This window comes from Dasypus novemcinctus, chromosome 16 (assembly GCF_030445035.2).
Source record: "Dasypus novemcinctus isolate mDasNov1 chromosome 16, mDasNov1.1.hap2, whole genome shotgun sequence".
NCBI classification, from domain to species: domain Eukaryota; kingdom Metazoa; phylum Chordata; class Mammalia; order Cingulata; family Dasypodidae; genus Dasypus; species Dasypus novemcinctus.
In genome coordinates, this window is record NC_080688.1 from 39082692 (window position 1) to 39101289 (window position 18598).

Here is an 18598-nt window from a genome sequence, read left to right on the forward strand (position 1 = left end):
ATATGGCTACGAGTTTCTAAAAAAGAGTCTGGAGGCTGGCAGAAGGATTGCCCTTATGCACAACTGAGCAGAGTCAGAGAGACAGATAAAGCAGATACAACCCCCAGATATTGGTTCCTTTGAGGGCTAAAGAGACCCATGGGAGTTATGGTCATGGCCGATGGGGTTAACTACCAGGTCAGATGGCCCCTCTTTGGAAATGGTGTTTATGTGTGATGAATCTGGACTCAGATGGGATCTCCCTTCATAAGACTTTCATGCTAATGTGCTGGAGGTGCAGTTAATGTTGGGGTTTAAGATATATTTAGGGGATTTGAATCTCTGGACTGACAATGTGATAGCCAGGTCCTGAGCCTCAACAGACTCCAGCACCTACAATCTGTTTTATTGGACTTACCACACTCAGCTAAGATGGAGTTGAAGAAGGACAACCACCACACCATGGAGCCTAGAGTGATTACAACTGAAAGTGGGAGGATTGCATCCAGCATCCATGTGGAATCTGAGCCTCCTCTTGACATAGAGGTGCAATGGACACAACCAATCCAATGTCCACATAGAAGAGGTGGCATTGGATTGGGAAAAGTGGACATGGTGGCTGATGGGTATGGGGAAAGGCAGGAAGAGATGAGAGGTGGAGGCGTCTTTGGGACATGGAGCTGCCCTGGATGGTGCTTCAGAGGCAATCACCAGACATTGTATATCCTCACAGGGCCTACTGGATGGAATGGGGGAGAGTATGGGCCATGATGTGGACCATTGACTATAAGGTGCAGAGGTGCCCAAAGATGTACTTACCAAATCCAATGGATGTGTCATGATGATGGGAGGGAGTGTTGCTGGGGGGGGGGAGAGGTGGGGTGGGGGGGGTGGGGTTGAATGGGACCTCACATATATATATATATATATATATATATATATATATATATATTTTGCTCTACTTTTTTTTCCATTCATATTTTTTATTGACTTTGTAATAATATTACATTAAAAATATCACATATATATTTTTAATGTAATATTATTACAAAGTCAATAAAATAAAATTTTAAAAAAATCACATAGAAATGACTTCTAATTAAATGAAGAAACAGGAAAAAGCAGCAAAGACAAATTGAATAGAATATTAACTTTATTTTGATTATAACATGGACTATGTCATAAAACAAATAGATGTGATGAAACTTCATGATTTCCATGAGAATTACTAGTCCTAAATCTTAGGATGCCTAGCTCACTGAATTGTGAATTAGATTATAACATAAAACAAGAACAATCCACCTGTGTGCAAATTAAAATGCAACTCAAACTTTAAACCACAGATCTTTTGGTCAGTCTTTGGTGGGTGATTAATATAATCATCTTCCCTATTATGGGAAATATACTAATCTTAACTAGATCATATGTGATCCTTCTAAGCTAGATACCTCTTATCTACAGTACGAGGTCCTCTGTTAAATATTGTTAAAGTTACTGGATTCATTTTTATGACTCTAATATTGATCAAGAACATCATCCACTTAAACTGATCTAGGGAATAGGCCAAGGACAACATGTTTTAATGAAAAGCATTAAGTTTGTGATTCATCCCATTTTGTCTTTCAGAACTTTATTATCAGTACCTATAAGAGTGTTTTGATTCATATTAGTGATAAGCAATGACTTTTGGCATAAGGACTAATTAAGAGAAAAAATATAAAGCATTTAAGGCCACAGTATTTTCTTCATAAGGAATAAAGTTTTATGACGTTCCCATGTGGGGCAAAGGTGTTATCTGTACAACTTTGTTGAATAAAACAATGTCAATGAGGAGATTGGCACTGCTTTTTTAGCTGCCAACATGTTTGAATCTGGGTGTTTCAGCAACACAGACAGAACGTTCTAATTTTTTATCGCGGAATTATGAATTGAATTTCAGACTTTTTGCATAGCTAGTGAGGCTGTAGGCATCTCTTGGGGCCATGGGTTGTTCATTACTGATATTCATTATACTAAATACTTCAAGTTCTTGGACAAACAGGCTTTGCTAGTGATACTGATCACAGTGCCCTGATTTTTGTTACATTGATCAGACACATTGTAAAAGAATATCTTCTATTTCAAAAGTTATACTCTATCATTTCATGATTTAAAGATAATGCTTTTAAGCAATGCTTCAATATGTGTTCATCAATTGTAACAATAATACCACATTAATGAAAGGTGTTGTTAATGGGAAAGTGTGGGAGGTGAAGGGAGTGGGGCATGTGGAAATCCCTTATATTTTTATGTAATATTTATGTATTCTAAAGCTTCTTTTAAAAAAAGATAATTCTTTTAGTAAAAACAAAAATATCTTTAGAGATTACAACATTTCTCTCCAACTTAACATGTTTTGACAGAGAACACTGACTGAAAACCAGATCAGAATATATTTAAGAAAACTAAAGATGTGTTTAACCAATAGCAGTACCAGCAATGTTTACTATGGTAGATTATAGAAAAAAAATTCCTTTTTGTGTGTGCAATTAGGCAGTGATTGAGGCATTGAGACACCATTGATTATAAAGTGCATTGAAAACATAAATTCATAAATTTTGACCCCCCCCCCCCCGGGAAAAAAAAATGAATGATTCAATAAAACTCAGGTTTCTTTCTTGGAATCAATCAGCCCAGAAACATGCATAGGTGGACCCTTATTAAATATGTACTACATAACAGTCTTTTATTACTTATACTCCTGCAGTAATAATAGCAACACATTGAACTTGCATATATCATTGTTTTATCTAAGAATGTCAAAGTCATTGCATCTAAGAATGTGGTGTTGGAAGTTCAAGACTCCACCGCATGGTATGGGAAAGAGATTTCCCAAAGTGTAGAACCAAAATAATAGGTAAAGAGACAAGCCTAAATTTCTATGGTTTGTAATTTCCTGAATTTCCAAATTTGCCACTTGTTACTTGACATATACCTACAGTGTTGGTTCTAAGAACAAATAATTTTTTCTTTTCAGGAAGTACTGGGGATTGAACCCAGGACTTCATACAAGGGAAGCAGGTGCTCAACCACTTGAGCTACATTTGCTCTCCACAAATAAGATAAGGATCAACTAACAAATACACAATTTGTCTTTTTTTTAGAATAATTCAGCAGCGTGTCTTTGAAAAGCAAATGGCGGTAGGTCAGAAGTGGCTTTTTAACAATGGATGTTTATACATAATTGATCCATAATACCTATTGATTCATATTGATTTCTTATACCTACTGATTCATAGTACCTATTGATTTATAATACTCATGATCCTTGGGTGGAAGAAGACATTTTACCCTGGAAGGACACACACACATATAAAATGTGATGGCTCTATATATGTCAGCATACCTACTTATATATTTAACATCAAGCCATTGAAAGTCTGACTTTCAGCCTTTTAAAAGAACAAAGCTTTCTGTCTGCTTGCTTAGTACTGAAAGCCTTGCCCACCTTAGAGTCTGAGAGACTTGCATTAGCATAGTTGAAAGTGAGTTTCTGTGAAATCCATGAATATGCCAGAACCCACTGGAGCTGAGTTAGAGGCCAGTATGAAGAGCCCAGGCTGAGGGAGAGACAGAGGAGGAGTCCCAGAGCTGGTCGGGTCGTGACTCAGTGCACAAAGCACAGCTCTTCTTTGTCAGGTACCCACCGAGTGGGCATTCGGGGCATTTTCTTTCTCAAAAGAATTCCTGACACTATTTGAAAATCAATTTCTCTTTGGACAATGCAGTTAAGGTTTCTATCTTTCCATCGACTGTGGAACTAAGTTAGCTCTCCCCACGTGCTTCTTTACTGTGGAGGAGACGCAATATACGTTCATTTTTGGTTAGCTGCGCTGGAAGTTCATTGGCCTGAAAGAAGAAAAAATAGGCAATAGTGAATTTCCACAGTTGGTGTGAACCTAGGGGCTCCAAAGAGAGCTCCCAGCACAAACTTTTCCCTTCACTGATGAAAAATTCCAAATGAACCCACTTTTTTGTGTTAAGGCATAAACACCCCCCTTAAAGGTATAAATATTGTATACTATTTTCTTTTGTTTGAGTTATTTTTCTATCCATCCATATCCCTTACTAGATTATTATCTCCTGGAGGGCATGTCTTATTCATTTCCAGCACAATTCCTTAGCAGTTTGGTTTTATTTATGAATTCCAAAAATAGATATTGGATTATGTTTGTAAATTGGTCTGTTCCTCTGGGTACATTCAATTGTATTGGATTCAGAGGTTTCACTCTTACTTGATTAAATTATGATTAAGGCTTTGATTGGGACACGTCAGTAGGATGATGAGAAAATGACAAGGCAGAGGAGTTAGTTGGAGTTTAATGCTGGAGTCCTGGGAAGTAAATACATAGAGAAGCACGTAAGTGAGGAAAGAGAGAGGGCTCCATTAGACACAGCAGAGACCCTGGGAAGGGAGATAAGCCATTAGCTTGATAGTCTACAGTTGACCTTGAGGAGAGAGCAGAGCAGCTGAACCAGAGAGAAATAAGCCCCAGGAGAGAAAGCAGAGTTATCCCAGCCTACAGTCGATATTGGAAGAAACTGGGACCATGGGGCCTTAAGAGGAAGAGGAAGCCTGAACCTTGGCAGACATCGGCAGCCATCTTGCTCCAACACATAGTGTGGGAGGAGGGGCACCCGGCTTGCCTCAGTGGCAAACAGTGCGGCAAGAGGTGACACCGCCTCTGCCCACTGGGCCTAGACAAGGTGACCACGCCTGACTAGGCCTTTGCTGCTAACGGCTAGCCGGCACCGCCCTCCCCCTTTCTATCTCCCGCCTAGCCCAGCTCTCACTTCCCCTCCCCCCTCCCTTAAACCTAATCTCTCAGTACGCTGTTTGCCCAGCAACAGCTTCAGCCTATCAAGAGTTAGCACATACTCTACTGGCCAGTCACTAGCCCAATGCCAGAACATTGCCTTATATGGAAACAGCATTTGCCCTAGCCAATCAGAACTCGCCACACCACTCCCCAATCCTATAAATCTGCATCCCCTTCCGCAATAAACCAGACTTGTGCCATCAGCCTGTCTCCACGACTTCTTCCTGGGTCGTGCGCCCTCCACACCTTCGGAGCCCCCGAGGGAAGCCTCAGCGGCCGTACGAGGCTTTCTTCCCCACGCCAGGGACCCCTCTCATCCCACAACGGGACCCCACTCGTCCCACAACAGGGACCCCGCTCGTCCCATAACAGGGACCCCGTTTCGTCCCTCAACATAGCAACAGACTTTGGTGAGGAAAGTAACTTCTACTTTATAGCCTGGTAACTGTAAGCTTCTACTCCAAATAAAAACCCTTTTATAAAAGCCAACAGATTTCTGGTATTTTGCATCAGCACCCCTTTGGCTAATACAATGCCAGGAACAAATACTGGTAAAATTAAATTTGATAACTTATATCTAATTAGTTTATTATTTGAAGGACTCAGGATTTAGGACAGTTATCTTTGAATGACAAGGGAAAAGTAGAAAAATATACAGAGCTTAAGAGATACCTAGGAAAGAACAGCTTTAATTCAGTGGTTACAATATCCCCTTTGACCTAATCTAGTCTCCAGGTATGTCCATTCTTTTCACATTGCTGCTGAGATAAATTCTTTAAGTATTTAGTGAGTGAGTCCCTACCACATGCAGTAGATGTTGTAGGGCAGTGATTCGCAAACATTTTGGTCTCAGGGCTGTTTAACACTCTTAAAAATTATTGAGGACACTAGTGGGCATTTGCACTTAAATTATTAGAAAATAAAACAGAAACTTTTAAACCTGTATTTGTTAATTCATCTAAAAATAATAAACCAATTTACAGGTTAATATATTTATTTAAAAATTACTAAATTTTAAAAACAAAAACGTTAGTGAGAAGAGTGACATTGTTTTACAGTTTTACAAATTTCTTTAAAGTCTAGTTTAATAAAAGACCACTGGATTCTCCTATCTGTGTCTGCATTCAGTCTCTTGTGGCATGTTTTGATTGAAGCATATGAAGAAAATTCAGATTTGCACAGATATGCAGTTGAAAAGGGAAGAATATTTTAACAGCCTTTTCAGATAATTGTAGATATTCTTTAATGCTAACTAGTACTCAAGAAGTAGTAGTTTCTTAAAGGTTAGTTGCAATGTGGAATCTGAAACCATATCAGTGAACTCTTTATACCCTGTTCCATTAAAACCCATGGGTCTATCTGGCATTGTGAGTGGATCTTTTACTCATGCATGATTTATAACATCATGCATTAGTCATTTGGAAAATTTTAATTTGCAGACTTATGCAGCTATTCCAAGTGACATATTTCATTATAAAATATCAAAAAAATCACATTCACTTTTACTACCACTGACTGTATAAGAAAAGTCTTTAAGTATTGGGAAGCTGTCAGAATCACAGGGTGGATACAAGTTTTCAAAAATTTTAATTTACCCTTGAAAATGAGAATTTTTTACCACTGGCAACAAATATTCCCCGTTGTTCCTTTAAGTAACAGGTTTATTTTGTCATTTTTGATAAAATTTCTGCCAGATACCCATGTTTGACAAACCAGTTGGTCTCTAAATTTTGTTCGTTCAAATGAAAATAGTGCTCCATGAAAAATGTGACCGCTTCACCTTGCAATTCAAACAATTGCACAAATGCTTTTCCTTGAGACAACATTGTCTTTCGGTATCAGGAGAAGTACTTTCTGCAAACGTCCTGTTTTGTCAAACAATATTAAAAAGACATGTCAAGGGTCAAGATTCCATACAATCAATACAATTAAAAAGTTTTTCAGATTCAGCAAAGACATTCTTTTTTCTTTAAAATTTTATTGTGGGGGAGTGGAGGTGGCTTAAGCAGTTGGGTACCTGCCTCCCACATGGGAGGTCCCGGGTTCAGTTTCCGGTGCCTCCTAAGGAAGATGAGCAGACAAGGAGCAGAGAACAAGCAGATACAATGAGCAGAGCACAAACAATAAGCATCAGACAAAGAAGCCATCTAGGAGGTGTGGGGAAAGGTAATTGGCCTTTACCCTTTAAAAAAAATTTTACTGTGGTAACATATATATAAAACATAAAACCTGCCAAGTTAACCACTTTGAAGGGTACAGCTCAGTGGCATTAGTTACATTCACAATGCTGTACCACCATCACCACCTTCCATTACCCAAACTGTTCCATCACCCTGAACAGAAACTCTACTGTATCCGTTAAGCCATAACTTCACAATTCTCCCTCTCCCCAGCCCATGGTAACCTCTAATCTACTTTCTGTCTCTGAATTTGCTTATTCTAGGCATTTCATGGAAATGGAATTATACAATGTCCTTTCGTGTCTGGCTTCATTCACTTAGCATAATGTTTTCAAAGTTTATCCAGGCTATAGCATGTATTGGAACTGTATTCCTTTCTGTGGCTGAAATCAATGACATTCTTAAACAAATATTTGTAAAATAATTGACAAAATTTGTAAAATCTTTAAGAGTTTGTAAAATAATTTGCCAGTACAGTTTGGCCCCCTGCTAATGTGGACCATTAAATGAACTGGCAAGGTCCTGGAGGCAGCTTGCCCATGTGTTGTTTGTTTGTTTTCTGAGGTATCAGGGCTGGCGACTGAACCCCAGACCTCATATTTTGGAAGCTGACACTCAACCACTGAGCCACATCAGCTCCCCAAGTTGTTTTTTTTTTGGCCTGTTTCCTTGTTGTTGTTTTTTTCTTTTTAGGAGGCACCGGGGACCAAACCCAGGACCTCCCATGTGGGAAGCAGGTACTCAACCACTTTAGCCACATCTGCTCCCTGTCTGTGTATTTTTAAAGCAAAGGCCAACTTACCTGTTCGTGTTGAAATCTCACACACATATCCAAGACAAATTTCCTGTGAGACAAGTTCTCTGAGACTCTCTGACCTTGCACAGCGGCTAGGGTGTCCTGACAGACTTTGAAGCTGAGTCTTGATTTCCCCGAAACCAGGACTTTTGTCAGGGATAAGTAAATTGATTAGTTAGCTTTCCATCTCCTAATAAGGCTTTTTTTCCTTACTGTTTTTGCTTACCCAATCACATCTTTCTTTATGTAACCTCATTGTATTTACTATATAAGCTGCCTCTTTCTCAGGGAACAATGGAGGGCTTTTGTCTCATCATAGAGCATTCTCCAATTTGCAGATTGACTCCTTTTGATAATTAAATGGTGTGGCGGTTTGAGATTATTTATGACTTCCAAAAAGAGAGATTATGTTTGTAAACTCTTTGATTGTATTAGATTCAGCTGAGATGTATCTGATTACATTATGTTAAGATTAGGGCTTTGATTCAACCACGCCAGTAGAGTGTAACTTGGGGTTGACTCCCCGCCCCCTTGGTGGGCTATATAAACAGACACTCACAGAAGAAGACACACAGAGGAAGACATGGAAGAGGAGAGAACTTGGTCATTCCAGTCCTGCCACGTGACAGAAAGGAGAAGGCTCAAACAGCTAAAGCCCCAGGAAGAGAGATGAGTCTTATCCTAGCCTACAGCTGAGATCAGTAGAAGCTGGGTCCACGGAGCCTTCAGAGGAAGAGGAAGGCTGAACCCTCGCAGACATCACCTGCCATCTTGCCTCAACATGTGGCAACAGACTTTGGTCAGGAAGTAAGCTGAGTTGGACTCTTTAGGGCCTTGTGACTGTAAGCTTCCACCCCAAATAAATACCCTTTATAAAAGACAACAGATTTCTGGTACTTTGCATCAGCACCCCTTTGGCTGACTAATATAAATGGTCTCTCTCTTCTAAATTCTTAAAATGTCTTTTATTTGACAGGACTAAGGTATCAACAGTGTCACCCACCATGGCTTTTGCACTGTTAGAGCAAATGTCAGCATAGTGAAAGAAGGACTTGGCATTGTCGTGTTACTATGAATATTGTCTAACTTCCTAGACCCCCTGAATATGTCTTGAGGGCTCTCGGGAATCCACAGAACACACGCTGAAAACTGTTGTTATAGACGAATCGAGGGACTGTCTGGGGATTTCAGACAGGGCCGTAGAAGGGTAGAAGGGCAAACAGAGCCAGGGAGAGGGCCCAGATGGGGATTTACTGGTCTCAAATACTTTTTCTCCTGCAGCCAAGGCTAAAACCCGCCTGCTTGAGCTGGGGCACTGATTTTATGCAAAGCTCCCAGGACTCCCCACATTCTAGGCCACATCCTGCTCCCAAAGCCCCACCTGCTGGCTGGGACCTCACTGTCTGGGAATTATACAAAGACTTGTTGGTAAGTATGAGTTTTCCACAAATGGTCCCCTGTGCAGCATGTCCAGTAGCTGCACCTCTGCCCACCATCTAGGACTCTGGGGTGTTGATGCTGGATTGACAAAGATTGGAAATTGTTATGTTATGCTGCTAAGGACCAGAGGTCCCTCTATGGGGTCAAAGTTTACTATTAGCTTAATTCCTGCAGGAAGAGACACTGTATATGCCTAAAGACTGTGCCTGCAGAGAAATGGTCCTGGGAAACAGACCTAAGCTTTATCCAGTCTCAGAGTAAACATTCTGGAATAACAGAGCTGTTTTGTTTCAGTTGTTGGTGCACAGTGAGCAGACTGGCAGGCAACCAGAGGTCCCCTACTCAGGAAGAAGAGGGGCTCTAAGAAGCTGAACCTATGTCTACAAGCTTAAAGTTATCAGCTGCCTGAGTGACCATCTCCACGAGTGGCGCATATCCTTTGCTATGGAAAAAGCTTCATACCCTCGAACTGCATCTGTTACCAAGTTTTGGTCAATTATATTACTGTTCTGTGAGTCATCCATATTGTTCTAAACACCTGGTCTCATTCCTCCTCTCTCCCTGTTGGTCACCACTGAATTCCTGGGTTGCTGAGGTTGTGTGGACTGTTACAAACACAGTGTCCTGCTAGCTGTCTCCTAAAGGCCATCTTTGCCGTTAGGGAACAGAACCCTAAGTTCATGTGCGTGACACTAGCACGTCCGACCACTGTCGTTCCTTATTGCTCTTGGCAGAAGATGTGCTCTGAGTCCTCAGTTGGGGAGTCGTGAACCCATGGGGAGTGCCTGTGGAGGCCACTGGTGGGCTCTCTCTTCAGGTTTCTTCCTGGAAGCCCCAGGGAAGGAGTCCTAGAACCCCTCCAGCAGAAGAGTGCTTCTGTTCTAGCTTAGAAGTCACTTTCCCTGGGAAGCCTTCAATAGCGTTTTTTAAATAATTAAATTAAATTTTTATTTTATTTTATATATTTTTTCTTCTTTATTTTCTTTTAAATGTTACATTCAAAAAATATGAGGTCCCCATATACCCCCCAACCCACCACCACGATTTTTCCTGTGTATAGCTCTTGTCACTATGTGCTGTCACTGCTTTTCAATTGTCTTTATTCCTCCCTCAACTCTTAGGCTGATCAGGATAGATACTTGTGGATCTTATTCCCCGCTGTAGCCCTAGCATGTGCATGGTGTATAGTAGCCGCTCAGTGAGTGTTTGTAGAATAAGCGAATGAAGGCCAAGAATACCCTCTCAAGGGTCCTGGGTGGCTGCTCAGATCCCACCCCTTGCTTCTGGTGGGGCTGATAGGTAGTGGGGGCTTCCCTGGCAGCTATTCCTGGGCCTCTAAGGGCCTCTGCAATAGGAGGCTCTGGCAAGGGCAGCCCATACTAAACCAAGCAGTTTTAGAGATGGTCCACAATCTAGCATTTTGTCCACTGGAAATTACCCATAACCATTATTGTTGAGAGTCTAGGAGTCACACGAGGAATTGTGTTTTCAGTCTCTCTGTAAAGTTATTAAAGTTTCCTCTTTGCCTTAATTCAGAACTGGACAGCTCACCAACATAGGCTGATCTCTTTAGGAAGTCTGTAGGAAGTCTGAAGATAAGAAGGCAATTGTGATTTCAACCAGCTTATCACACAGCTAGGCCAGCTAATGGAAAATCAATTCCGGTATTTTAAGAAGAGATCAGCAGAAACGTTGTCTTCAAGCAATTCAAATGGTAGGAGCCAGGAAAAAATAATTCTACGTGCTAAGTGGAATGAACAAAGAATACCCTTTGTACGTTGTTAAATTGCTACTCCTTAAAGATTTCATTTCCAAATGTCATGAAATCGTGCTACATGTTTTTGCTTTTTATAATTTAAAAACTTTAACAAAGTCATAGAGGATTTATAAAGATTCAAATAGTACCTAAGTATAAAGCGACAGTTACTTTTAACACCTTCCCCTATTAACAGGAGCCAACCTTGCTTCCTCCTTCAAAAGTAAACGGCTTATGACTAAGGCCTCGCCCCAGCAAGATGGCAGAGTGAGATGCATCAGGGCTCTGACCCTCCACCCAGGAGCTTTGAACAACCAGCAAGAACTGGTGAAAACATCTTTCTCAAAACAGTTACAAGACTATAGTAACAGGGTGAGTACCAAATCAAAGAAAAAAAGGCCACTTAAAAGCTGTCGGGTCCTGTGGCACCTTGTCTGGCCCCTCCCACACCCCTTACCAGTTTGACATGGAGCTGGCCTGTGCTCCCAGGGCAGGTCCCTGGTCCAGGTTCTGGAGAGAGCAGGGTAACCCTCAGCAAATACTAGGAGCATCTATGTCTGGCTATCTGGTGGGGGCCTGATGGACTCACCATCCCTGAAGTTGCCCTGTGTGTGAGAAAGCAGTTAAGCAGTGGCTGCCTGGGGCAAGGGATTCCTGGCTGTAGGACATATAGTGCAGCCCTGGGACTGTGAGGAAACTCTTTCCTAGGTAAGAGTGGACAATTGTATCAATACCCCTGTCCATGTAAATGGGAGATTTCCTAGAGCCGCATGTACATATGCAAGACAAGAGGTATGTGCCGGATCCCTACATGTGGCCTCAGACTATGTTCTAAATTCATTGTAGGGATAAGCACTGAAGGAGAGCACTCACATAGGTAGTCTGCAAGATGGGAAAGGTATTTTCCTTTTTCTTCTTCCCTTTTTTTTCCCCATTAGCTCCTGGTATTCAAGGAAAACTCAATCATAACACCAACTGGATACAAACTTAGGGAAAAGATGTCCCAGAGTCTAAACTAAAATATAAATATCCTTATATCCTTCCTTACCTTCAACAAAAGATTATAAAACATACAAAGAAACAGGAAGAGATGGCCCAGGCAAAAGAGAAAATTGAAGCATTAGAAACCATCAAGGAGTAGGACTAGACCTGGGACATACCAGACAAAAAGTTAAAAAACAAAAAATGTTCCAAATGTGCTCAAAGAGGTAAAGGAAAACATGGACAAAGAACTAAAGGAAATCAGGAAAATGATAGATGAATACCAAGAGAATATGAATAGAGAGATGGAAATTATGAAAAGGAACCGAAGAGAACCGAAGACCATAATAACAGAAATAAAATATTCCCTAGATGGGTTCAACAGCAGATTGGACCTGACAGAGGAAAGAATTGGTGAACTTGAAGTTAAGACCATTGATATCATCCTGTCTGAGAAGCAGTAGAAAGAAAGGATGAAGAAATGTGAACAGAGCTTGAGGAGCCAGTGGGACACCATCCAGCGAACCAATATACGCATTGTCAGAGTCCCAGAAGAAGAAGAGAGAAGGGGCAGAGAATATTTAAATACATAATGGAACTTAGGGGTTTAGTGTGTTTTCTCAAGACCTTTTCTAGGCTATTCTCCTCTCCAAACCTCTACATTTGGCTGCTTAAGCAGATGCTGAATAGGAAGAAATACAAAGACAATAATTTTTTCTATTGTTATTATGCATCCTCCCACTTCCAAGTTTGACCTAATTGTAAACTAAGAATTTAGCAGTATAAAAAATATGGGATGGTTTTGTAACAGTGGCATTTACTACTCTTAATTAGCAACATGTCCCCCATGTATAGCCACCAATTACACAAGCAATTTTTAGACTATAAGCATCCAACTTATGAAGGATGGTGATAAATTATCAGAACTTGGACATTTTTAGGGCATTTCTTTGATGATAGAGTAACCCTTAATCCCCACTGCCACCATCCCCCAGCCCCCTCAGATGCCGCACCACCGTGAACTGAAAACCATTGATGACATAGAGTTTTAGTATAATTCCCTTGGTCCAAATGCAGGGCTCACTAATAACCTTCTAATAGCAACCTTGTGTGCCTTAACTATCTATAAGAGTGTGATTGTAGTGAGTGGAGCCACTGTTTATCTCCTGGCTTTGGAAGACACTATCTTATTTCTTTGCATAGGGGCCCAGTGGAGTTAAAAGAAGGAAAAAGGGACCCCATCAGATACATGCATGCCAATGTTTATAGCAGCATTATTCACAATAGCCAAAGAGTGGAAACAACCCAAGTGTCCACCAGCAAATGAATGGATAAATAAAATGTAGTATGTATAAACAATGGAATGTTGTTCAGCCATAAAAACGAATGAAGTTCTGACACACAATATAATGTGTATGAACCTTGAAAACGTTATGCTCAATGAAAGAAGCCAGACTTCAAAGGACAAATATTGCATAATCCCACTTACATGAAATATCTACAATAGGTAAATTCATAGGTATAGGAAGTAGATTAGAGGTTACCAGGGGCTTGGGGGGAAGAGGTAATGGGGAGTTATTGCTCAATGGGTAAAAGTTTCTGTTTGGGGTGATGAAATAGTTTGGGTAATGGATGGTGGTGATGGTAAGACAAGATTGTGAATGTAATTAATTCCACTTCAAACTGGTTGAAATGCAACTTTTATGTTATATATATATGTTACCTCAATAAAATTTTTTACAAATGCACTGTTCTGAAAAACAAAACCAAGAAACATACAAGATGGGCAAAGCTGGTACCTTGTTTCTCAGGGCTGGGTCTGCCCCAGCTTCCAGGAGCAGCGCAACTGTTTTAATATTCCCGCTGAGCACTGCTGCGTGGAGTGCTGATGTCCCGTTCTAAGAGAAAAGACGGTGCGTTAGGAGTGAGCCCACAGCCATTGTACTTAGACAGCTTGGGCTTTCATCATAAACCACCCTGCGTGATGAGACCAATGTCACAGCCTTACTCTTCCCTTCTACTCTTCTAAGTCACACTAGCACCTAGTCTGGGGTCCTCAGATACTAAGAAGTCAGTAAAACACTGCGGCCATTCTTGTGCAAGCGAAAAAAGGGATGCGGCCCTGGGTGCACATGACTTCATGTTCACTCCGTCAGTATATACTTGCTGCAGAAAAACCCACCAAGGCCATGCCAAATATTTTTCTCTTCCAGGAGACAACATAAATAGTCTGCACTTTGGGTGAGCCACTTGCAGCAAGGCTGGAGGAAGGCTGGTCAGCCAGTGGGTTGACCAGTTGGCCCAGTGGCCTAAGCTCTGCTCATGCAAGTTGGTAGAAAGTGACTGTGGAATTACAGGGCCCTAGAGTAAGAGAACATTGGCTGAGGGAAACCCCCTGAGCTCTGAGCTGAAGCATTTCTGAACATACAAGGGTCAAATGCATGGGTTGCTCATGTCTTAAATGATATTTACTGCAAATATTTATTGAAATAAGGAAGCAGCATGTAGCTGGATTCTGGGAGGGTAGGAGAAGAGAGGGTAATAAATCTAATATAGAAACAAAGTGTAGACATATGAAACCTTTCCAGAGGGTACATATGTCTGTGAATAATACCTAACGCAAACTTAGTTTCCAAATTACCAACTTACAATAAAAAACACACTCTGATTTTGTAAAAGAATATAATATATGCACAGAAGAATTTCAGCCAAATAGCATTTTTCAATGTTTGCTTTTATAATATGTATGGTAATCCACTAATCTGATAACTTTTATTCATCCAAAGTAACCTGCCAACTTAACCTATGAGCAATAGAGCTAAGATACAAAAAAAAAAAAAAATTAAAAAAGAACTGTTTGAAATGAGACTAAAGATTGCAAAGTCCATTTCTACTAAAGCTCTTTTCTTTTTTTATCCACAGAGCTCATTCTCACAGACTATAAATTCTTACTTTAAAAACAATTTTAATAAGTGCAATTTTCTAGTTTCCAAGCTCATGGAAGATTAGAAATAGCTTATTGAGACAGTGGAGAAGAGCCAGCACATTGCCAATAGCAATTATATATTAGCTGACAGCAAGAATGGAGTCTAAAAATATGAAGGACAGACACACAGGATCCAAAGAGCCTCTGGGGACATTCAAGGGCAAGTAGACTTTGTATACATCAACAGTCACTTATACTTATCAAGACACATCAATAGTCACTGTTGCCAGCTTAGAACAGGTTTGGGGCCTCTATTTGAGAAAACAGGAGAATATAAACCAGGGGTCAGCAAACTATGGTCCTGGGGCCAAATCCAGCTACCCCATCTGTTTATGTATGTCTTGCAAGCTAAGAACAGTTTTTAAAATTTTCAGTTGTTGAGAAAAAAATAAAAGAAGACTATTTTGTGGCATGTGGAAATATGAAATGTCAGAAATACAGAGTCCATAAATAAAATTTTCCTGGAACACAGCCATGCTCATTCATTTACTTATAGTCTACAGCAGCTTTTGTGCTACAATGGCAGACCTGAGTTGTTGTGATAGATTGTATGGCCCACAAAGCCTAAAATATTTACAATCTGGCCCTTTAGAGAAAATGTTTACTGACCCCTGGAATATACTGTAGTTAAAAAATATTTTAATCAGAAATTATTAAAACGCAAAACAGAGTTTGGGGCTTTCATTTCTGGAAGACCCATCACTCAGAATAACATTTTCCAAGGCTTCTAGATGTTTGAGGAATTATTTTATTTTTTCATTTTATTATTTTATTTTATTTTACCTAAGTTCATCTATGGTCAATGCTACAGATAATGAAGAGAAGGAACTCAAGTGTCTATCTCTCTTCATTGACTTCACCAATCCCATCAATGGTACCAGCAAGGTTGACTTTCTAATTTAGCAATTTCATTACCACTATTTTTTTTCTGGAAAATTAGGCTTTTGACTCTTTATACAATGTTCCCATTTCCTGCAGTGCCAAGGGTCTCCAGCACCCAGAAGTGTGTCCTTTCAAGAATCCAATACACCATGCTAATTACATGCTAATTATACTGCAGTCCCCAAGTATGGACTTCCCATTTTCTCCCCTCTCTCTTTTGCAGATGGGTAAAATTTCTCTTTGGGCCTTTCTTACCTTCAGAATACCAAGGGTCGGTGAGAATTTAAGCAACTCCTCTATCACATCATTATACCCTTTGTTGGCTGCTTTCAGTAACGCTGTTGTGCCATCCTTCACAGAGAGAGGGGAACAAAAGGTGATTATTAACAGCTGTGGGTGCTGGCTGAGCAGTCGATGTTAGCTGAGAACTGGGAACATGCTTGTCAGAAACAGGAAAAACACGTAAACTAAAGCCCAGCTCTGCAATGTCTCAATCTAGACACATGTTAGAATGTAGTAAACAGCTAGTTCTGCATGAAAGAATATGAGACTAAATACGGTAATTACTCTTCTATCTTAGAAGCCTGCTGATTGGGAATTCATACTGCCGTGGTCCCTTAGACCACTGAGTAAGGGTCCAGGGGAATTTCAGAAGCATGTTTTAGGAGCACTGATGGCTCAAAGAGACACACTTTGCAGTTCATGACTTAACAGAAACTAGTTGTGGAGCTGTTTTTAATGATTTAAATTATTGTTGAACTATATCTAATGTTTTAAATTTTTAAATGTGCATTTTAGTCTTCCCTTGCACACAACCTTGCTCTCGTCTGCCCTGGTACCTATTTGCCTGTGTGTGTGGTGCAGGTGGGGTGTAGACTGAAATCTGTTAGAAAAGAATACAAAGACAAATTCAAAGACTAGTCTTCTGCTGATGTCACAGGTTTTTGTCCCAAAAAGAACTTTTCCAAATTCCCTTTGCTCCTGCTCTAGCAATCAATCACCATTTGGAGGATTTAGCTTACAGAGCTTCCCGTGGTCAAGGAACCCTCCAGCCTGCCTTAAGCTTTAGCTGGCCTCAGGAAGGAGGATACCGTTAGGGGATTTTTCTTTCCTGGCTTCACAGATGATGGGAAGAAGAAAAGGAGAGTGGGAGAGAGGCCAGGGAAGAGGGAGGTATGTACTGCTGATCTCCCCTTTCTGGGCTTAAACTTGGAGAGGGGATAGGCAAGTCAGATAAGGAAAGGCAAAGAGGATATACAAAGTAAAAGGCAAAAAGCAGAAGCGGCAGAGCAAGGTCAGGCGCATGGATGACCCAAGCTGCCCGCAGTTCCTCTGGGGCAAAGGAAGGGCCGGCTGCTGGGCCCACTGACGTGGAATCCGGGGACACCACCAGACGTCTGGTGGAGACAGCAGGCGGATAGAGGATGTTGCAACATTTGTAGGTGTGGGGCTGGGGAACCAGAGTGAGGCGGAATCAGCCGGGGAGCAGTGCCTGGGAGCGCCACCTGGGAGCATAACCGGTGGCCCTGTGTGGCACTTAATGGGCCCCAGGGCACAGACCCCGCCGCGCAGCAGAAGCCGGCAGGGGGGGGGGGGCGCAGCATCGGGCAGTTTCTCCCGCCTCCCACCTGGCATCGAGGCTGAGACCCCAGGTTCCCCAGTCCACCCCGAGGTCGTCCTAGGTGGCGGAGGATCTCTGAGCAGCGAGGCACTTCCTCAGACGAGCAGCACTGGCTAAAAGTATTGGGCCACAAGCAAGTCTAAACCAGACTGGACCCTGGTTTCCCTGCCAAGTAGCTGGTGGAGGTCAGGAGGAAACCCAGGGGAGTTACAGGCAAAACTGAGACACGTTTTCTCTGCACGTCTGAGCCGCGTTCCGTTTGGGAGCCTCATCCCCCGCGTCTCCGGCCCCGAGCGCAGGCGCTCCGCGGGTTCGCCTCCACACTCACGTTCCTGGCGGCGTCGCGCTCCGCCCCGCGCAGCAGCATCACCCGCACCACCTCGCTGTGGCCCATCTGAGACGCGATCCACAGCGGCGCCGTCCCGTCCTGCAGCGGGGAGAAGGCCAGGGCGGCCCTGGGGCGCGGGATGCTCGCCACGCCCCCGCCCCCCACCCCTGCAACGTCCTATTTCACGGCAAGTTTCCGAAACCTAAGATGCTAGAAGAGGGCGCTGCCCACGATTCCCACTCCCTCCTGGTGGGTGGTTCAGCCCCCCAAGTGGTACTGGTATCAGCGAGCAGCTGAACTGCACAGCAGGGCGGCACTAACGTGACAAACCCTTTAACCCCCCCCCCCCCCCCCCCCCCCCCCGGTCGACGCGGTTGTCACGGCTTGGGGACAGAGGCTTCCCTCCCATAGAAGATTGGGCGGTTTCCTCTGAGGAGCCGTCTGAGGGTGAGAGAACTAAAGCCATTTCTCCTGCTCTGCTATTCTGGTGTCCAAAATCCCCCATGTCATCATTTTGGGGGGACTTTAGATTGATTTTTTTGTGGAATATGACATTGTATCTTCTGGGAGGCGGTGCACATTAGCTAGTTATAGCAGGACAGCATTTTTGGTAATATATTCTGGGTATTATTTCCCCAACAACCTCTTTTCCATTGTCCTCCATGAGCTGAGATAGGTCGCTGCAGAGAAGAAAAGATGGCGCTTCAAAGGGAGGGAGAAGGATTTGACAGTAAGGTGACTGTGGCCAGGCAGAATGGAATGGAAAACAGAAAGCCCCTCCAGTGCTGAG

General features: G+C 42.1%; 1 protein-coding gene across 4 annotated transcripts in view; it reads right to left on the reverse strand.

The window, feature by feature from the left end:
- Nucleotides 1-1114: 1114 nt before the first annotated feature.
- ANKRD29 (ankyrin repeat domain 29) overlaps nt 1115-18598 on the reverse strand; it is a 56111-nt gene continuing 38627 nt past the window's right edge. For 3 of the 4 annotated variants that reach the window (XM_058277553.2, XM_058277556.2, XM_058277552.2), the window contains exons 7-10: nt 17809-17907; nt 16115-16210; nt 13791-13889; nt 1115-3867 (exon numbers count right to left, since the gene is read on the reverse strand). In XM_058277553.2, coding sequence (XP_058133536.1) covers nt 3784-3867; nt 13791-13889; nt 16115-16210; nt 17809-17907 — 378 coding nt within the window. In that variant the 3' untranslated portion in view covers nt 1115-3783. Of the gene's footprint in view, nt 3868-5820; nt 6704-13790; nt 13890-16114; nt 16211-17808; nt 17908-18598 lie in introns of those variants that run through there. The other variant, XM_058277555.2, reaches the window with a different exon arrangement.